This window comes from Cetorhinus maximus, chromosome 11, assembly GCF_964194155.1.
Source record: "Cetorhinus maximus chromosome 11, sCetMax3.hap1.1, whole genome shotgun sequence".
NCBI lineage: Eukaryota > Metazoa > Chordata > Chondrichthyes > Lamniformes > Cetorhinidae > Cetorhinus > Cetorhinus maximus.
This window is the reverse complement of record NC_135889.1, coordinates 123,906,744-123,928,238: the sequence shown is the minus strand read 5'-3', so window position 1 is coordinate 123,928,238 and position 21,495 is coordinate 123,906,744. Positions and strand designations below refer to the sequence as shown.

The 21,495-nt window shown below is 47.0% G+C and overlaps 1 protein-coding gene across 3 annotated transcripts in view; it reads right to left on the bottom strand.

The window, feature by feature from the left end:
* The window catches only part of usp37 (ubiquitin specific peptidase 37), a 48,222-nt gene that overhangs the window by 2,410 nt on the left and 24,317 nt on the right, over window positions 1–21,495 (bottom strand). For 2 of the 3 annotated variants that reach the window (XM_078552719.1, XM_078552720.1), the window contains 10 exons: window positions 20,710–20,827; window positions 17,786–17,865; window positions 16,572–16,736; window positions 15,323–15,385; window positions 11,323–11,464; window positions 9,323–9,590; window positions 8,663–8,820; window positions 8,117–8,177; window positions 5,726–5,841; window positions 4,991–5,060 (listed from right to left, as the gene is read on the bottom strand). In XM_078552719.1, the coding sequence (XP_078408845.1) occupies window positions 4,991–5,060; window positions 5,726–5,841; window positions 8,117–8,177; window positions 8,663–8,820; window positions 9,323–9,590; window positions 11,323–11,464; window positions 15,323–15,385; window positions 16,572–16,736; window positions 17,786–17,865; window positions 20,710–20,827 (1,241 nt within the window). The remainder of the gene's footprint in view (window positions 1–4,990; window positions 5,061–5,725; window positions 5,842–8,116; window positions 8,178–8,662; window positions 8,821–9,322; window positions 9,591–11,322; window positions 11,465–15,322; window positions 15,386–16,571; window positions 16,737–17,785; window positions 17,866–20,709; window positions 20,828–21,495) is intronic. The other variant, XR_013578014.1, reaches the window with a different exon arrangement.

Below are 21,495 nucleotides of genomic sequence, written 5' to 3'. Positions count from 1 at the left end.
CTTTATTTTCATGGTACCAGAGGTCAGTGACACTGAATTTTCCTTTTCTTTGAGTATTGCTGAAATAAAGATATTTTTTGTTGAAGCTTTTTGTCTTGAACTCATTAGGACAACTTGCAAGAAAATATCAAAGTCAGGGGAAACGACATATTTATACTGTATGAGAAGAGTGCTGATTGGTTGGCAAGTTGACTCGGATTGGTAGAGACATTGCCAAGGAGAATGCACCAGTTGGTGGTGGCTTACAGTTAACTGCCAAGCTTTTTTTGGGAAATTTAAACCAGGCAGCTCGACTCTGATTGGTCAAGCCATTGTCCTGGGGAATGAACCAGTGAATGGCCATCACTTACTTTGTTTAGCTGAAACACGTGCAATGGGTGCACATGCTCCTTCTGTCTGCAAAGAACATGGCCCCATGCATTAATATATGTAGCGCCCAGTACATGCAAATTCACCGCATTGCGAGCCCAACTGACAATCTTAAATTGGTTGTCAGCACAATTCTTTGCACACTGAGGATTATTTAGCAAATGTCCAATCGCGGAATCACATCTAATGTTGGACACCATGTTTTGAGTTTAGCAAACATGGGCTGTTTGGGTATGGTCTGTACCTTGCGCGTTGCGAACAGCGGCTGGGACATGCTGTTTGATACGACCTGCCAGTCTTTGGAACGTACAGCCTACATACCCAGCATCACACTGGCACTGAAATTCATACACATTACTCATTTGTGTGATAGGCAGAACGTCTTTTTGACTTGATGCAGCATCCCGTTAGTGACGAATGCCACTCGTGTTGCTGCTGCATAGTAGCAGCGTGAAACAGCTAGCTTCACCTGTTGCTCAAATTTTCAAGATACCTTGCCCTTCCAGATAATCTGAGGGAGACTGGGCACTTTTCTGGGCCGAAAGTGACAGCCTTAGGCCCGTTCATGAGTTACCGCGATATACAGCGATACACAAAATGATCTGATCAGGGTTGCTATTAACCCACAGGATGTTTTTGATGCGCCCTATTTCGGCATCAAGTTTGCAAGGACAGGCTTGGGCCCTATTTACGAGGTTGCCGATAAGGCCAATCTTAAAGTGCATGGTCCCAACACATGTATTGACCAGTGAAGGTAGGCTTGCAGTAGACTGTGGTAGAGAACCCCCTGGCAGATTTCTCAACTAGTACATCAAGGGAAGGGAGTTCATTTGACTGCTCCATTTCAAAGATGAATTTGAGCGCAGGATGGAGCCCATTAAGACATGCAAGGAAATTATTATATGCAGCTTTGCATTTAAATATACCAAACGTTATCATCCACATATTGGAAATATGCCAGGGGTAGGAGGCTGGGTGTCATTCCATTGAAGACACGTTTCACATGGAATCCAACAAAGATGTTTGCGAGAGCTGGGCCTACAGGGGATCCCCTGGCAACACCACCTATTTGGACATACACAGTGTCATTAAAGCTGAACCCATTTGCATGAATTGCCGAGTTCATAAGCTCAATGAATACTGATTTGCACAATGGTAGCGGGTCTAGATCACCATGATAAAGTGCTGCAGTGCAAATATCTATGGCCTCCTTAAGTCGAACACTGGCAAATAGGCTAGCAATGTCAAATGAGCACACGGACACAACACTGCTATCGATATGCAAGTCCTGTATGGTCTTTGCAAATGTGAAGAAATCCTTCACCATATACATACGAGCATATGAGTTAGAAGGAGGAGGCCATTCGGCCCCTTGAGCCTGCTCGCCACTCAATAAGATCATGGTTGATCTGAATGTAACCTCAACCCTACATTCCTGCCTAACCCCGATAACCTTTCACCCCATATATCTGGAAAACTAGTTATAACAATTCGCCCAACCACTTGGCCAATTCATGTTGCGCAGAACTGGTCATAGATAAAGCATAAAGGGACATCACTTTCGTGTCTCTTAGGCAACATACATATGCGGACGCAGCAAGCCATGAAGATGAACTCTGTTATATATATCACGCGGCAGCTCATCGTTCTTAGACAATATGAACATATGATCATGGAGCAGGAGTGGGCCATTTGGCCCCTCGAGCCTGCTCTGCCAAGATCATGGCTGATCTGATAGTAACCTCAAATTGCATCCTGCATACCCCCAGTAACCTATCACCCCCTTGCTTACCAAGAATCTATTCATCTCTGCCTTAAAAATATTCAAAGACTCTGCTTCCGCCTCCTTTTCAGGAAGAGTTCCAAAGATTCACAACTCAGTGAAAAAACATCATCTCATCTCCACTTTAAATGGCTGACCCCTTATTTTTAAACAGTGACCCCCTAGTTCTAGATTCTCCCACAAGAGGAAACATCCTCTCCACATCCACCCTGTCAAAACCCCTCAGGATCTTAATGTTTCAATCAAGTCACCTCTTACTCTTCTAAACTCCAGCGGATACAAGCCTAGTCTGTCCAACCTTTCCTCATAAGGCATCCCTGCTCATTCCAAGTATTAGTCTGGTAAACCTTCTCTGAACTGCTTCCAAGGTATTTACATCCTTCCTTAATTAACGTGACCAATACTGTACACAGTATGCCAGATGTGCTCTCACTAGTGCTCTGCATAACTGAAGCATAACCTCCCTGCTTTTGTATTCAATTGCCCTCACAATAAACGGTAACATTCTATTAGCTTTCCTAATTACTTAGCCTGCATGCTGTGGGGCTGTAATTACATAATTAGCCTGCATGCTAGCCTTTTGTGATTCATGCACGAAGCCACCCAGATCCCTCTGCATCTCAAGCTCTGCAATCTCTCACCATTTAGATAATATGTCTCTTTTATTCTTCCTGCCAAAATGGACAATTTCACATTTTCCCACATTATACTTCATTTGTCAGATCTTTGCCCACTCACTCAGCCTATCTAGATCTTTTTGCAGCCTCCTTATGTCCTCTTCACAAATTATTTTCATACCTATCTCTGTCATCAGCAAATTTGACAACCATTACATCCATCCAAGTTATTTATATAAATTGTAAACAGTTGAGGTCTCAGCAGTGATCCCTGCGGCACAACACTGACTACATCTTGCCAACCTGACAATGACCCATTTATGCCTACTCTCTGCTTCCTGTTAACCAGCCAATCTTCTATCCATGCCAATATGTTACCCCCTATACCATGAGTTTCTATTTTCCGTGATAACCTTTGATGTGGCACTTTATCAAATGCCTTCTGGAAATCTAAGTACATTCACCGGTTCCCCTTTATCCACAGCACACGTTACTTCCTCAAAGAACTCCAATAAGTGGGTTAAACATGATTTCCCTTTCACAAAACCATGTTGACTCTGCCTTGAACTTATCCAAGTGCCCTGCTATAACTTCTTCAATAATAGCATCTAACATTTTCCCTATGACAGATGTTAAGCTAACTGACCTTTAGTTTCCCACTTTCTGTCTCCCTCCCTTTTTGAATAATAGTTACATTTGCTATCTTCCAATCTAATGGGACCTTCCCCGAATCTAGGGAGTTTTGGAAAATTAAAACCAATGCATCAACTATCTCACTAGACACTTCTTTTAAGACCCTAGGATGAAGTCCATCAGGACCCGGTCACTTGTCAGTCCGCAGCTCCAACAATTTACTCAGTGTCACTTCTCTGGTGATTGTTCCCTGACATTGGTATTTTCTTGTGAATTGCCCTAATGAATGCAAGACAAAAAGCTTCAACAAAAAAATCTCCTTTTTCAGCAATACTCAAGTTCTGTGCTACCAAACAACTATTTCCTTTCTCTGCTGAACTGCAAACACTACCCGACACATACTTCCTATTTCTAGTATCTTCGCTGTGCCAAAATCAAGGCTCATATCACCCCATATTCCAACTCATTCTTTCCCAGCTCTAAATCATTGGACTGTTCTCATCATCCCATCTCGCTACAACCTATAGGCTTTTAAAACTCAAGCTTAGTGTAGCTGGGGCTCAGTCGGTAGAACTTAAGTCTCATTTAAAAGGTTGCACGTTTTGAGTTTCCACTCCATAGACTTGAGTACACAATCCAGGCTGACACCACCCTCCCCAGTGCAGTACTGAGGGAGTGCTGCACTGCCAAAGGTGCTGTCTTTCAGAGTAGATGTTAAACTGACCTTCTCAGGTGGATGTAAAAGATGTCCTGCCCAGTTCCCTGGGCAACAGAGGCATAAAAGGCCAGAGCTGGAGGGTTGTGGGGCTGGAGAAAGCTACAGAGATAGGGAGCCACTCAGGGATTGAACCTGACAGTGAGAATTTTAGACTGGGAGGCCTGAGAGCCAATGTAATCAATCAGTGAGTAAAGGAGTGATGGGGGTGAGTGGGACTTGGTACAGAAGGGGATACAGACAGCAGAGCTGAAATCTACAGAGCACGCTTAACTGTGGCTTATCTGACACCAGACATTGTGCGAGCTGTCTGACAGCGGAGAGTGGAGAGCTGGGTATCAATGTGGAACCCGACTCCACGATGATGTTAACTGTGTAACTTCTGACTTGCAGGCAGCAAGGCCGTGAACTATGTTCTAAGACTCTTCAACAAACTGTAGTGTCCTTTGTTTATTCAATTAGCTTCAAAATGCTTCTGTAGAATTGACAAATCCACACCATCACCAAATCCTGGGTTATATTTTATTACCTTAGCACTCATTTAGGTAGATCATTTAATCTGGCTACAAATCAGGTTTTTCCACCAAGCAGGACAACAGCAGCAGAGAGATGGGAACACCACCACCTGCAAGTTCCTCTCCGAGCCACACACCATCCTGACTTGGAAATATATCAGTTGTTCCTTCACTGTCGCTGGGTCAAAATCCTGGAACTCCCTCCCTAACAGCACTGTGGATGTACCTACACCATACGAAACTGCAGTGGTTCAAATGGGCAGTTAGAGATGGGCAATAAACGTTGGCCTAGCCGGCGATGCCCCACATCCCGTGAAAGAATAAGTTTAAAAAAAAAATCAGAGTATCTGGTACCTACCAGAGGAGGAGGAGCTGCCGATGTGGCTGACAACACTGATTAGTCGGTAAGAATGTGCGAGCTCGCCTGTCTACAAGAACAGGAACCCAGTCAGTAAAAAGTCTCAACAGACAATAGTGCACTCACTGTGACAAACCTCCACGAAGAACCGATGAGGAAAAACCTCTATTTTAAAAGGCAGCAAGTGGTTAGGATCTGAAAGGCACTGCCTGCGTGCGCGGTGGAAGCAGCTTCCATCATAACTTCCAAAGAGGAATTGAATCATTAGCTGAATGGAATATATTTGCAGGGCCATGTGGAAAGGTTGGGACAGTGGGACTAGCCAAGTTGCTCTTGCAGAGAGCTAGCATGGACATGATGGGTCAAATGGCCTCCTTCTGTGCCGTACCATTCTTTGATTCCAAAGCAGAACACCCATACAAAACCGCCCCCACACCACCACCTCCCCCCACCCCCCAACCAATCTGGGGCTGCTCTGCCTCCTGACTCTGCAATCCAGGCTGATGCTGCATGTCATGAAGGCTAATGGAAACATGGCGCACGCAGGCTGAGGGTGCGGTGGGAGGGGGGGTGGGGGGTGCGTGGAAGGAGGAACACAATTTAACATAATGCTCTATCATTGCGCCTCCCGCTGATCAGGAGGTGCCCCAATTTCCCAACTGGCAACATTGAGAGTTGGTGCGGCCCACAACTCCCCCACTGCACACCACAGACACGTGCTCTCCCTCGCCTCACCTCTGCATTCCTTTTCAACTCCTCAGCTTCAGCCTCGCTATAGTCCATGTCCAGGACTTCCTCATTGCCGGAGTCTTCATCCGAACCCATGAGGTCACCAATGGAGTTATTGAACTCTACAAGGAAACATTTATTGTCATTGCACTGAAAGAAAATTAAAACAGAGACCACTTTACTACTGATCAAATCATGAAAATGCAGCATGTCCCCACAATATCCTGCTTCAAGTGGAACTATCCGCCGCACATGTTGCTTTCTGCGAGTAACTGGCTCCCGAATTCCCCTCCTTCAGATAGCCATGGAGTAGAGAGATATTTCATTCTTCAGCACATCAATATCAAAGTGGCAAAAGAAGCCATTGCACATCTTAATGTTGTATCACTCCTTGTCATTATATGAATGAATCACCTCAAATTACTCCCACCACTGTACAGTGCACAACTGGCCATTCAACCCCATCATACCCCTTTGAAAGAGCTATTCACTGGTCCCTTCACCTCCTGCTCTTTCCTCCCTGAGTATATCAATTCCCCTTTTGAAAGTTTCTGCTGAGTCTGCCTGAGTGTGTGGTGGAGGCAGATTTAATCGTGACGTTCAAAAGGGTATCGGATAATCATCTGAAGAGAAAAAAAAATCACAGGGCTACAGGGAAAGGGATGGGGAATGAGACAAGCTGAGTTGCTCTTGCAGAGAGCTGGTATGAACACATGGGCTGAATGGCTTCCTTCCGTGCTGTAACCATTCTATGATTCTGCACTTCTGTCACCCTTTCAAGCAGTGCATTCCTCATTGAGTAAAATATACTCCTCATCTTCCCACCACCACCCCCAACCCCAGTTCTTGGCCATTTACCTTAAATCTGCACCCTCTGGTTACCGACCCTCCTGCCAGTGTAAGTGTCTCTCCTTATTTACTCTATCAAAACCCCTACGACTTTGAACACCTCTATTAAATCTCCCCTTAATCGTCTCTGCTCTACAGGGAAAGAAATCTAAGCTTCTCTAGTCTCCCCACTTAACTGAAGTCCCACATTTCCGGTACCATTCTAGAAAGCCTCTGCACCCCTCCAAGGTCATGGCACCTTGCTGCCCAGAATTGGACATAATATTTTCTAACCAGAGTTTTATAAAGGTTTAGCATAACTAACTTGCTTTTGTACTCCATGCCTCTGTTGTAAAGCCAAGGATCCTTTTTCCCTCCACCTTCAAAGACTTGTGTGCTTACACCCCAGGTCTTTCTGTCCCTGCAACCTCTTTAAAATTACATTGAGTCTCTTCTCATTCTTCCTCCCAAAATGCAGCACTGCACTTTTCTCTGCATTAAATTTCATCTGCCGCGTGTCTGTCCATTTTCTCAGTCTGTCCATGTAAGTCTGTCACTATCCTCCTCGGTGGTTTACTACGTTGGAGTTTCGCATCATCTGCAAACTTTGAAATTGTCCCTTGCATAGCCAAGAACAGGTCATTATGTATATAACAAAGAACAGTAGTTCTAATACAAACCCCCGGGGAACACCACTTTCCTCCAGCCAAAACCAACCGAGCACCACTAATCTCTGCTGACTAACCTTTAGCCCAGGGGTTTCCAAACCGCGGGTCGCAATCCCCAGTGGGGTCACTGGATGAGATATTGGGATCATGAGCTCTAAGGCAGCAATGGTGGCCACGGAGCTGGGACTGAGTTTTTGACAGCTGCAAGGTCCCTTTAAATGTTCTTGATTTTCCTTTGATGGGCGCGGCTTAATCGCTCGTTCTCTGAGGCCCAATTACCCCTACAGCCACAGCCTGTAAGAAGGTGGGTCTTTACTTTTCTCAGGACAAATCCAGCAGTTTTAAACCACCCCCACCCACCCACCCACCCTGGTGAAACACCCAATAACCCCCTGGTCAACAACTCATGCCTTCCCCAAACCCGCACCATAATTTTCACTCTAGGGGGTCACACAAAGTCGAGGTATTAAAATGGGGTCACATCGGGAAAAAGTGTGGGAAGGACTGCTTTAGCCAGTTTTATAACTACATTGACACGGTCGCTGTGGATTCAAACCCTACCCCAGCACAAACTACACTAGCAGTCCTGGGAAGCACTGAGGGAATGCTGCATTATTGGAGGTGCTGTCCCTTTGGGTGGGACATTAAACCAAGGATCCACCCTGTGTGTTGCAGCAGACCTTCTTCTTCTCTCCATCAACTTCAAAAATGTGACTGTTTCATTTGTCATTCACCGTTTCTGGGACTTGAGGAAATTGGCTGACAAACTTGCTTACACGACAGCAACCACACTGTGCAACTTCTGATTAACACAGCACAAGCAAGAAATCAAACATAAGTCACTTTACGCAGAATGCATTGTATACAGCAGCACAGTTTATGTTGACTAGCGGTGTCTTACCCTGAATACTCAACTCTGTGGCTCTCTTCAAGTCATCGTCTTCTTTCATCTCCCGGGCCTCCTGACGGGTCACACAGAGAGAAACTGTTTTAACAGCGACTCTGGCTCAATGACCAGTAACATTCACAGCCACTTTCACATGCACCGTTTCCAAGTGAGACAAGTTCGGCAAGGAGTAGGGCACCCTGGACCGGGGGAGGAGTGCAGAGGGCCCTGGGATGGGGGAGGGGCAACTGGGTTGACTCTCGAGTTTAAAGGTCATGGGTCCAGGGTCCATTCCAGGACTTGAGCATACAATCTAGAGTCACATTCCTCGTGCGGAAGGAGTGCTGGATTGCAGGAGGTGCCGTAGCACGTGTCCGCCTGTCAAGGTGGACGCTGAAGTTGCAATGGAGGCCTCATCAGATTGGCTTTCTAGAAGGACACGGTCAAAGGCTATTTCTAAAAAATAAAATCCAAACCCATCTCCTGATCAGTTACAAAAAAAAAAATCTCTCTTCACCCACCCTTCCAGCACCCACAAAGCCACGTCTTCCAAGTGCTGACCTGCTCCTGAAGGCTCTGGGCCAGCGCTTGCTGCAGCTCCTGTTCCTCTCGCTCTCTGTCTAGGTCATACTGCTGCATCCAGTCCATCTCACACTGGGAGCCTTCTGGGGTTTTATTCTCCTTATTCTCATCAAAGTCTTTCATACTTTCAGCAGGCTCTATGTAAAAAAAAAAGTTTAAAATGTTAAGAGGAACAGATAGATTAAACAGAGAACACCATTTCTGCTGGTTGTGGAGTCTAGGACCTGGGGTATAAAGCATCAAAGTTAGAACCAGGTCTTCCAGGAGTGAAGTTAGTAAAAGCGGGTGGGGGTAGATGATTGAAACTCTCTTCCCTGAATGACAATTCACATTGCATCAATTATTAATGTTAAATTTGAGATTGATAAGTGTTTGTTAACCAAAAGGTATTAAAGGGATATGGGTCACAAATCAGTTGTGATTTCACTGAATGGGGCATCAAGCTCGAGGGGCGAAATGGTTTACCCCTGTTTGTGTTTTCTGCTGAGGTATCATTTCTGATTGGGGGAGGAGGGTGGGGGTGGAGGTTGGGGGGCAGTGGCGGGGTGAGTTCACTTGGCCTTGGTAATAAAACATTATCCTACACCTGCCCACGTGGCCAAACAGCACCATCCCCACTCCCCCCACCGACGGACCCACCTGCTTCCATGCTGGTCCTGGGCCCATCCATTTCCGGGGCCTCGTGATGTTCCAGCATCTCCTGAGCTTCATCATCACCAAAGCCAGTATCTGGGCTGCTGCTCGGCTTCTCCTGCTCCTCCCCACCGCCAAGCGAGAGACACGTTTCCCGCTTGCTGATCTCCAGCACGGCTGCCAGCAGCTCGTCTTCACTCATGCTGTCAAAGGATGAGTCTATTGCTGTGGCTGGGGCAGGGCGCTCTAACTCCTGCTTGCTCGTCTTAAGGGCCTGACAAAGGAAGAGACACCGGGGTCATAATTCGGCGCAGGGCAAAGTTCCAGTTAGTGAGAGCAGCATCGCCGTCAAGTATCATCACTTAGCATTTGGTGGGTACTTGGGCTCAAAACACTAACAACTTACATTTAAACAGCACCTTTAATGTAGGGGTCGCCCTTTTAGGACAGAGATGAGGAAACTTTTTTTTCTCTCAGAGGGTTGTGCGACTTTGGAACTCTGCTTCAGATGGCAGAGGAGGCGGGGCCATTGAATATTTTTAAGGCAGAGGTAGATAGATTCTGGTTAGGCAAGAGAATCAAAGATTATCGGGGTTAGATGGGAATGTGGAAATCAAAACACAAGATGATCAGCCAATACACAAGAACTAGGAGCAGGAGTAGGCAATTCAGCCCCTCGAGCCTGCCCCGCCATTCATTACGATCATGGCTGATCTCATTTCGGCCTCAACTCCAATTTCCGACCTCTCCCCATAATCTTTTAACCCATTAAATTGCAACCCATGATCTTATTGAATGGTGAAGCAGGCTCGAGGGGCCGAATGGTCTACTCCTGTTCCTATTTCTTACGTTCTTATGACACTTGGGAACACCACCACCTGCAAGTCTCTCTCCAAGCCACACACCATCCTGACTTGGAACTATATCACTATCCCTTTGCTGTCGCTGGGTCAAAATCCTGGAACTCCCTCCCTAACAGCACTGTGGGTGTACCTACACCACATGGACTGCAGCGGTTCAAGAAAGCAGCTCACCACCACCTTCTCAAAGGCAATAAATGCTGGCCTAGCCAGCAATTCTCGCATCCCACTGAAGGATAAAAAGGTGACCCCAGTAGTCTCAGCTCAATATTGCAGAATCAAGGTTCATTTTCATTCTTTAATTTTTTTTTAAAAAAGTATGTTTTTATAGCATTTTTCACGACCACTGGATGTTTCAAAGCGCTTTACAGCCAATTTACTATTTTTAGAAACACAGTCACTGCTGCAATGTATGAAACGCGGCAAACAATTTGCACTCAGCATGCTCCCACAAACAGTAATGTGATAATGGTCAGATAATCTGCTTTCCGTGGTGCTGACTGAAAGATAAATATTGGCCAGGACACCAGGGAGAAATCTAACTCAATGTCTTCCTCTCCACAGATGCTGTCAGACCTGCTGAGTTTTTCCAGCAATTTTTGTTTTTGTTTCAGATTTCCAGCATCCGCAGTATTTTGCTTTTACCAGGGAGAAATCCCCTGTTCATCTTCAAAATGGTGCCATGGGATCTTTTACACCCACCCGAAAAGACAGATAGTGTCTCAGATTAAGGTCTCAACCAATATACAGTACCTTTGAAAGAGGACACCCTCAGCAAAATCCAGGCTGACGCTTCTAGTGTCTATACTGGGGTGGGGTAGAGGGTGCTGTTCTGTTGGCAGGATTGTCGTTTGGATGAGATATTAAACAGAGGCCCTCTCAGGCGGACATTAAGAATCCCTTGTTTAAGAGTAGGGGAGTTCTCCTTGTTCCAGTAACATTCCTCCTAAACAATCCCCATCTAAGCCACTGTTTCATAGATTGCAACAGTGACTATACTTCAAAAGTACTCCTTTGGCTATAAAGCACTTTGGGATACCCCAAGGTTGTGAAAGATGTAATATAAATGTGAGTTCCTTCTTCCTGAGAGAGAGAGAGAGAGAGAGAGAGGCCGGCAGTGAAGTAACGGCTGTCAGCCGGACTCACCAGCTGCATTTCCTCCTCTTCCTGCTGTGTCTCACGCTGAACCTGCTCATTCATCTGCCTGCTGATCACCATTGCCCGTTTCACCTGCTCCTCCTCGCTGTCAGAGTCCAGGATCACAATCGCAGACTTGAAACAGTACTTCCTGTGAATGAACACTTGGGAATTAGGCAGCAAGAAGCAATCAGCCACAAGATAAGGGGGCAGGAACACATCTTGTTCCTGTTAGTAAACAGCGTCCGTACACCCTGTGTGCTGACATTGTTACAGCGGATTCTCTCCTGCTGTCCTGCAAGTTCCAACTCTGGCTGTGGCCACGGTTCCACAGCATTGCCATCCTGCCAAAATTCCTCAGCTGGGTAACCTTCATGTGCCTGAGAGCTGCTTATCAATATGGCAGGTGATTCAAAGTTAAGCTTGCTGCAGGGCTCACCCATTTACACTTTCCAGCTGGGGCTCAGTATTACAAACCCCAGCTGCAGTTTCCTCTGAGCCGGGGAGTATTGAAGCCAATTGCAAACACCAAGGGGAAGCACTCCGCCGAAACTCATTGCACTCTAGTGCACACCATCCAAATGGTGCTCCTGCCACTTAGTTTTGCGCCCACTCGTGCATCCTCTCAAATCCTGCACCATTTACTCCCCCAAAACTGTGTTCCCCTCATCTCTTGCACAAAATCTGGGGTCCAGCATTTTGCCTTTCCCCCCACGGTGCAGCTCCCTCCATTCTGATTTTAATGTGAAGATGGATATTATTTAAAATATTTTTGGGAATATGGTGGCATTCTGTAAAGAAGGTTGTGGGTGTGTCCATGATTTAATTCACTGGGGGAAGGTTCATAAAGACATCTTGCCTTTGGGAACAGAGGTGAAAGGTAAAGTTGCTAAATGCATGCATTTGTAATGAGGGGCTACGTTTTTTTTCCATTCGTTCAAGGAATGTGGGGCTTTGCTGGCTGGGCCAGCATTTATTGCCCATCCCTAGTTGCCCTTGAGAAGGTGGTGGTGAGCTGCCTTCTTGAACCGCTGCAGTCCATGTGGTGTAGGTACACCCACAGTGCTGTTAGGAAAGGAGTTCCAGGATTTTGACCCAGCGACAGTGAAGGAACGGTGATATATTTTCAAGTCAGGATGGTGAGTGACTTGGAGGGGAACTTCCAGGTGGTGGTGTTCCCATCTATCTGCTGCCCTTGTCCTTCTAGATGGTAGTGGTCATGGGTTTGGAAGGTGCTGTCGAAGAAGCCTTGGTGAATTGCTGCAGTGCATCTTGTAGATGGTACACACACTGCTGCTACTGTGCGTCGGTGGTGGAGGGAGTGAATGTTTGTGGATGTGGTGCCAATCTAGCGGGCTTTGTCCTGGACGGTGTCAAGCTTCTTGAGTGTTGTGGGAGCTGCACTCATCCAGGCAAGTGGAGTATTCCATCACACTCCTGACCTGTGCCTTGTAGATGGTGGACAAGCTTTGGGGAGTCAGGAGGTGAGTTACTCGCTGCAGGATTCCTAACCTCTGACCTGCTCTTGTAGCCACAGTATTTATACGGCTAGTCTAGTTCAGTTTCTGGTCAATGGTAACCCCCAGGATGTTGATAGTGCGGTATTCAGTGATGTTAATGCCATTGAATGTCAAGGGGCGATGGTTGGATTCTCTCTTATTAGAGATGGTCATTGCCTGACACTTGTGTGGCACGAATGTTACTTGCCACTTGTCAGTCCAAGCCTGGATATTGTCCAGGTCTTACTGCATCTGGACATGGACTGCTTCAGTATCTGAGGAGTTGCGAATGGTGAACATTGTGCAATCATCAGCGAACATCCCCACTTCTGACCTTATGATGGAAGAAAGGTCATTGATGAAGCAGCTGAAGATGGTTGGGCCTTGGACACTACCCTGAGGGACTCCTGCAGTGATGCCCTGGAGCTGAGATGACTGACCTCCAACAACCACAACCATCTTCCTTTGTGCTAGGTATGACTCCAATCAGCAGAGTTTTCTCCGATTCCCATCGACTCCGATTTTACGAGGGCTCCTTGATGCCACACTCAGTCAAATGCTGCCTTGATGTCAAGGGCAGTCACTCTCACCTCACCTCAGGAGTTCAGCTCTTTTGTCCATGTTTGAACCAAGGCTGTAATGAGGTCAGGAGCTGAGTGGCTCTGGCGGAACCCAAACTGGGCGTCAATGAGCAGGTTATTGCTAAGCAAGTGCCGCTTGATAGCACTGTTGATGATCCCTTCCATTACTTTACTGATGATGGAGAGTAGACTGATGGGGTGGTAATTGGCCGGATTGGATTTGTCCTGCTTTGTGTGCAGGACATACCTGGGAAATTTTCCACATAGCCAGATAAATGCCAGTGTTGTAGCTGTCCTGGAACAGCTTGGCTAGGGGCACGGCAAGTTCTGGAGCACAAGTCGTCAGTACTATTGCTGGAATGTTGTCAGCGCCTATAGCCTTTGCTGTATCCAGTTCCTTCAGCCGTTTCTTGATATCACGCGGAGTGAATCAAATTGGCTGAAGACTGGCATCTGTGATGCTGGAGACTTCCAGAGGAGGCTGAGATGGATCATCCACTCGGCACTTCTGGCTGAAGATTGTAGCAAATGCCTTATCTTTTGCACTGATGTGCTGGGCTCCTCCATCATTGAGGATGGGGATATTTGTGGAGCCACCTCCTCCAGTGAGTTGTTTAATTGTCCACCACCATTCATGGCTGGGTGTGGCAGGACTGCAGAGCTTAGATCTGATCCATTGGTTATGGGATCACTTAGCTCTGTCTATCATTTGCTGTTTGGCATGCAAGTAGTCCTGTGTTTTACCTTCACCAGGTTGATACCTCATTTTTAGTTATGATCCTGGCATGCCCTCCTACACACTTCATTGCATCAGGGTTGATTTCCTGGCTTGATGGTAATGGTAGAGTGGGGGATATGCTGGGCCATGAGGTTACAGATTGTGTTCAAGTACAGTTCTGCTGCTGCTGATGGCCCACAGCATCTCATGGATGCCCAGTCTTGAGTTGCTAGATCTGTTCGAAATCTATCTCATGGTAAAGTGGATTTATAAGTAAACAGGTTAGGTTTAGAAATTTGCATTAAAAGATAGAGACTTGGCTTTTCAGCTGTTAAATTTTAAAAGGGAGTAAGGGACCTCTACAACTTGCAAAGGTTTCATAAGTAAACAAGGAAATGTCATTACATTTTATTTGACCCGAAAGGAGAGGCAATAAGAGGACATGAAAGATTTTTATATTTTGGCAAGGTTGAGTTCAAAGAGGTGCTTAGGACAGTGGAACCTAAGATGAAAGGGGAGAAGGATATTGAAGGAAAGATGTTGAGCCGAGTTGTGTTAGCTGTGTGAGGGAGATATCCTGGGACCAGCTCTGTGCTGAGAGAAGGTGTGAAATCTGAAGCAGCCATCTAGAACCCAGCAAAGTCTTTGCCTCAGAGAGCATATTTCTGAACATGCTTGGATTTCCACAGCAGAGTGGAAGAGTGAGAAGTCGAGTGATATACCTTTAAAGTGACAGCAGTTTTGCCTTGGGTAAAATGCTGGACTTTTAGAGTTAAAAATCTATAGGGGAGCTGTTGCCAAGTAGTTTACTTGTGTGATCTGACCAAGTGGGTTTTTTTGGGGGATGTCTTAACTGTGAAACTTTAATCTTCTGTGCTTAAGTTTTCTTTTCTTCTTGTTAATAATTTAAAATTTTTAAAATCCCAGAAGTGTTGCTGGAATTTATGCTTCTGGGATCAGGTTTCTCCTTGTTTTCAGAATACAAAAAAAAAGGTTTCGATCAGCAGGAGAAGTTTCTCTCCGGGTCCTGGCTCGCTCAGCAAATAACATCTGCTGTGGTTGTAACATTACCCCCCATCTTATTCACCTGCACCCCACATTCCCCTGGATCCCACACTCCTCATCCTTTCTACTCTTGCCTGTTCCACTGCTTTCCTGCATTCTGCAACTCCTGGGTTACACGACGAGGAGACCACGCTGCGATTACTCACCTCCCCAGCATGGGCGTGGAAGTTGTAGAGTTCACCGACTGCGAAGCTTTGAGTGGTCGTGACCTGTGAAATTCAAACGGAGCAGGTGATGTGGACACGTTAGAGACTGTACACTAGCCCAGGCAGCAAACTGCTACTTCCTTCCCAGATAAACCAGAAACGTTACTACAACTGAACACCCCCACCTCAAGTTACTGAAGCTTTGAATGTGGACTTGTAAAGCATTCCCTATTTTGTCTGATAACACTCTCATCACACACACCTCAAGACATTTTACAACATTAAAAGGCCAGTTGTTCTAATATCAGAAGGCTATTTGACTGGAGGGCAATTATAGCTGAGGCTGATCCTGCCCGCCCACTGTCTGTGCAAATCTTTGTCACTGGGATTTGCTAAATCTCAAATCTGAACCTAAACCGTGAATCTGACTACAATCTAACCGACACCAGCTGTGCTGCGCGCAGACTGCTGAATAGAAGCTGAATGAAGGGCAGAGTGATCAGGAAGAATAGGTGACTTTGCGCTGAGATGGACACGGTCATGGTCACACATTGAACACGGCAGGTAACTCAGAGCTGCTTTTAAGAAAGAAACAACTTGTATTTCTATGGCACATTCCACTTCCTCAGAACACCCCAAAGCACTTCACAGCCAATGAATTACTTCTGAAGTTTAATTATTGTTACAATGTAGGAAACACGGCAGCCTATCTGCACAGAGCAAGCTCCCATGAACAGCAATAACTGGTTAATCTTAGTCATGATGGCTGAGGGATAAATGTTGGCCAGGACGTTGGTGAGAACTTCTCTGCTCTTCTTTCAAATAGCGTCCATGGGATCGTTTAAGTCCACCTCCGAGGTCAGACCAAGCCTTGGGTTAACGACTCATCCAAAAGAATATAACACTGTTTGTACTGCACTAGAAGTGCCAGCACAATTGTATGCTCATGTCTCTGGAGCGGGGCTTAAATCAAAAACCTTCGGACTCAGAATTAAGAACGCTAACCACTGAGCCATGGCTAAAAACAAGACATTTTAACTTCCTTTAAAGGTTAGCTGTTATCAGCAAACCACTGGTGGCACCAGGATCTTCCAGACTAATCCACAACATCATTTCAAGATATGCAGACACATCTGTACTACAAAAGCATAGCCATTCCAGCCACATCTCTGCATGGATCCAAAGCTGCAGCTACTCTCCCCTCTCTCCACCTTTAACAGTCCTCCCTCATCATCCACCTTTCACTTACATTGCAGCTTGTGTGTTCCAGCCTAGGGAAAGGGGCTGCCGTGTGGTGTCTGTGCAGTGAGCCACCAAGGTCAGGTACTTTGGGATGATCACCTGCTGACCAAGCTTGTTATTCAGAGAGAGCTGCACGTTAAAACTGTACCGTTTCAAATGGAGTATGAGAACCCTGTAAGAAGAAGTCAGTCAGCCATTACAAGCAAAGCAATCGTACATGTGAGCAGGAGCCAGGGTCAGGCACAGATTTAACAACCAGATATCAGATTCAATCCCAGGGCAGCTACAGCATGGGGTTAGATCATAGGATAGTTACAGCACAGGATGCCATTCAGCTCGTTGGGTCTGCACCGGCTCTCCTAATGAGCAATTAACCTACAGCCATCATCCTCGGTTAATGAAGAGACAGAGTAAAGCTCCCTCTACACTGCCCCCATCAAACACTCCCAGGACAGGTACAGCACGGGGTTAGATACAGAGTAAAGCTCCCTCTACACTGTCCCCATCAAACACTCCCAGCACAGGTACAGCACGGGGTTAGATACAGAGTAAAGCTCCCTCTACACTGTCCGCATCAAACACTCCCAGCACAGGTACAGCATGGGGTTAGATACAGAGTAAAGCTCCCTCTACACTGTCCCCATCAAACACTCCCAGCACAGGTACAGCACGGGGTTAGATACAGAGTAAAGCTCCCTCTACACTGTCCGCATCAAACACTCCTAGGACAGGTACAGCACGGGGTTAGATACAGAGTAAAGCTCCCTCTACACTGTCCCCATCAAACACTCCCAGGACAGGTACAGCATGGGGTTAGATACAGAGTAAAGCTCCCTCTACACTGTCCGCATCAAACACTCCCAGGACAGGTACAGCATGGGGTTAGATACAGAGTAAAGCTCCATTTACACTGTCCCCAAACACTCCCAGGGAAGGTACAGCACAGGACAAATACAGAACAAAGCCCTAAATTTTGGACAGCAACCAACCACATCCTGTGATGCCTCCCAGACATCTACTGCTGCGCCTCAGGCCTTTGCCTTGTGGACCAATCAGACTCGGAACACAATTGAGACTGGCCCCAAATTTATTTGACTTGCAGGCGGAGGTAGGAACATTCATTTTCCATTTCTGCACTTGATCCTGGGTTCATAGAATACAATGAGGGCCCAGCATCCTGTCCAACCCTGTCCATCCCTCCCCACCCACTTGGATACTGACCTGGGCAGCCTGCTGAACTTGTGGGTCACGACTGCACTTTTGCCGTTACACTTCTCACAGGAGTACTCGATTTCTTCAGCCTGAAGCAAATGAGATAAAGTGATCAGCAATCCCTGATTGCCCACCTCCTGAACGCAGCGCATCAAGGTATAAATGGATAGGCCACCACCCGAGCAGAGTGGGTGGCGGGGGTAGTGTCCTGTGAAGCTCCTCCACCTCTCACTGCTGACGAGGCTTTGTCTCACTGTCACATGTGTTCTTGGGTGATGACAGCTGCCAGGCGCGCACACTCTAAAGCTGCATTCACACAAGCCACAGATATACCCAGCATCCAATCAGGAAGGCCTGTGGTGTCAGTGGGAATATGGGCTTTACTTTCCCAGCACCTTTGGAACCCCAACCCTCCCTCAGTCTTTCCTCCTGAGATTGAGGGGCCTTTAACAGGCCAATTTGGAGCCACCTAGATCATCTGCAGTGAGAACTTGCACTTGTATAGCTCCTTTCACAACCTCAGGGCATCCCAGAGCTCTTCACAGCCACTGAGGTACCTTTTTTTGAAGCACGTTTGTAATGTAGGAAGTGCAGCAACTAATTTGAGCACAGCAAGCTCCCATAAACAGCAAGGTGATAATGGCCAGGTAATTGGTTTCAGTGATGTTGATTGAGGCATAAATAGTGGCCATCTCTTTTTTGATCAGTGGCTGTGGGATCTTTCATAACCACCGCACAGGTCAGCCAGGCCCTCAGTTCAATATCTCATGCAAATGATGGCACCTCTGATAATGCAGCACTCCCTCAGTACTGTACTAGGAGTGTCAGCCTAAATAATGCATTCAGGTTTCTGGAGTAGGACTTGAACCCATGAGCTTCTGACTGACAGGCAAGTAAGAGACCCACTGAGCTACAGCTGACAACGTTACCCACTCCCCCAGGTCTTTTGTTCATCTCTTTGCAACAAGAAGAATAAGGAGATGATGGCGTAGTGGTAATGTCACTGGTAATCCAGAGGCTCAGGCTAATGCTCTGGGGACATGGGTTCAAATCCCACCACGGTAATTAATAAATAAATCTGGACTATGAAACTAGTCTCAGTAATGGTGACCATGAAACTGTCATCGATTGTAAACCATCTGGTTCACTCATGTCAGCCAATGCAATTCACTCCATGTAATATCAAGGCACTGGATACTGCAAAATCTATGGGCTCTGACAATATTCCGGCAATAGTACTGAAGACTTGTGCTCCAGAACTTGCCGTGCCCCTAGCCAAGCTGTTCCAGTACAGCTACAACACTGGCATTTACCTGGCTATGGGGAAAATTGCCCAGGTATGTCCTGTGCACAAAAAGCAGGACAAATCCAACCCGGCCAATTACTGCCCCATCGGTCTACTCTCCATCATCAGTAAAGTATTGGAAGGGGTCATCAATAGTACTATCAAGAATTACCTGCTCACTGACACCCAGTTTGGGTTCCGCCAGAGCCACTCAGCTCCTGACCTCATTACAGCCTTGGTTCAAACATGGACAAAAGAGCTGAACACCCGAGGTGAGGCACATCAAGGCCGCATTTGACCAATTGTGGCATCAAGGAGCCCTAGCAAAGCTGGGGTCAGTAGGAATCAGGGGGAAAAATTCTCCACTAGTTAGAGTCATACCTAGCACAAAGGAAGATGGTTGTGGTTGTTGGAGGTCAGTTGTCCCAGTCCCTCAGGGTAGTATCCTGGGCCCAACCATCTCCAGCTGCTTCATCAATAACCTTCCTTCCATCATAAGGTCAGAAGTGGGGATGTTCGCTGATGATCGCACAATGTTCAGCACCAGTCGCAACTCCTCAGATACTGAAGCAGTCCATATCTAAATACAGCAAGGCCTGGACAATATTCAGACTTGGGCTGACAAGTGACAAGTAACACTTGTGCCACACAAGTGCCAGGCAATGACCATCTCCAACAAGACAGAATCTAATCACTGCCTCTTGACATTCAATGGCATTACCATCACTGAATCCCCCACTATCAAAATCCTCTGGGTTACCATTGACCAGAAACTGAACCGGACTAGCCATATAAATACTGTGGCTACAAGGAGGACAGGTCAGAAGCTGGGAATCCTGCAGCGACTAATTTCACCTCCTGACTCCCCAAAGTCTGTCCACCATCTCCAGGGCACAAGTCAGGAGTGTGATGGAATACTCCCCACTTGCCTGGATGAGCGCAGCTCCCACAACACTCAAGAAGCTTGAACTGTCCAGGACAAAGCAGCCAGCTTGATTGGCACCACATCCACAAACATTCACTCCCTCCATCACCGACGCACAGTAGCAGCAATGTGTGTGCCATCTACAAGATGCACTGCAGGAACTCACCAAGGCTCCTGTGACAGCACCTTCCAAACCCACGACCACTGCCACCTAGAAGGACCAGGGCAGCAGATAGATGGGAACACCACGACCCCCCTCCAAGTCACTCACCATCCTGAGTTGGAAATATATCACCGTTCCTTCACTGTCGCTGGGTCAAAATCCTGGAACTCCCTCCCTAACAGCACTGTGGGTGTACCTACACCACATGGACTGCAGTGATTCAAGAAGGCAGCTCACCACCACCTTCTCAAGGGCAACTAGGGATGGGCAATAAATGCTGGCCTAGCCAGCGACACCCACATCCGTGAATGAATAAAAAAAAAACTGCCGTCCTTACCTGGTCTGGCCTACATGCGTCTCCAGACCCACAGCAATATGGTTAGCTCTTAAATGCCCCCTAAAATGGCCTAGCAAGCCACTCAGTTCAAAGGGAGTTAGGGGTGGGCAACGAATGCTGGCCTTGCCAGCGAAGCTCACATTCCATGGAAGAAGAATAAAAGGGATGAGTGCCATCACTCTTACACCGTGTCAAAGTACAGAGTAAAGAAAGAGTTACACACCCTGAAGAAGAGGTCGAGCGAGTCCTGGATAGACCTGGGGGGAAGGAGCTTCTTCCGCCGCGGGAGATCGATGGAAAGGTCGTTGAATTGTTCTCGTTTTGTAACACTTTCGCAACACCTGCAAGATAAACAGGATCCCGTGATACCAAGCGAAACAATACTGTGATTTGCTCGTCTCTCTTAAAGGCTGCTACGCAAACACGCTGGTCAAATACAGAATAGCTCTTTCAGATCCCGAATAATCCTGCAGTGATACAATCCCTGGCAGCAAAAAGGTATGCACACAGCACTCCAGGTGTGAGTGTACCAGTGCAGGTGGTGGGGGGCAAGGGGCAGAAATGCACACGTCTCCTCCAGGTTCTGCTGACTCTCACACTGCCTCCCTCGGCAACATCTGACCCAGTGGACAGGATTAGGTCACACTGCCCAGTTCCTTCCATATCACAAGATTTGGGTTGTTGCAGGGAGAAGAGTGAGGGATCTGGCTGGGTATTGCACCGAACTGTGCTTGGTACCACCAAAAAAGAGGAGGGTAACACAACAAGACTCAAACATGGGCACCTTTTCTTCCCTCCGGTAGTGGCACAGCCACAATAGGAGTAGGAAACACGAGTGTCCTACAGAGAGTATAGAGTGGCACAGCACAGGAGGAGGCTGCCCTGTCAGATGTTTCCCCTCCATGGCCCTGGGACATTGAGATCAGCTGGTGCCCCAATAGCCATGGTCAGCTGACCCAGCCTGGACTGATATTTATTAGAGTGACGGGTTTTTGCCCTGGTGAAGGGA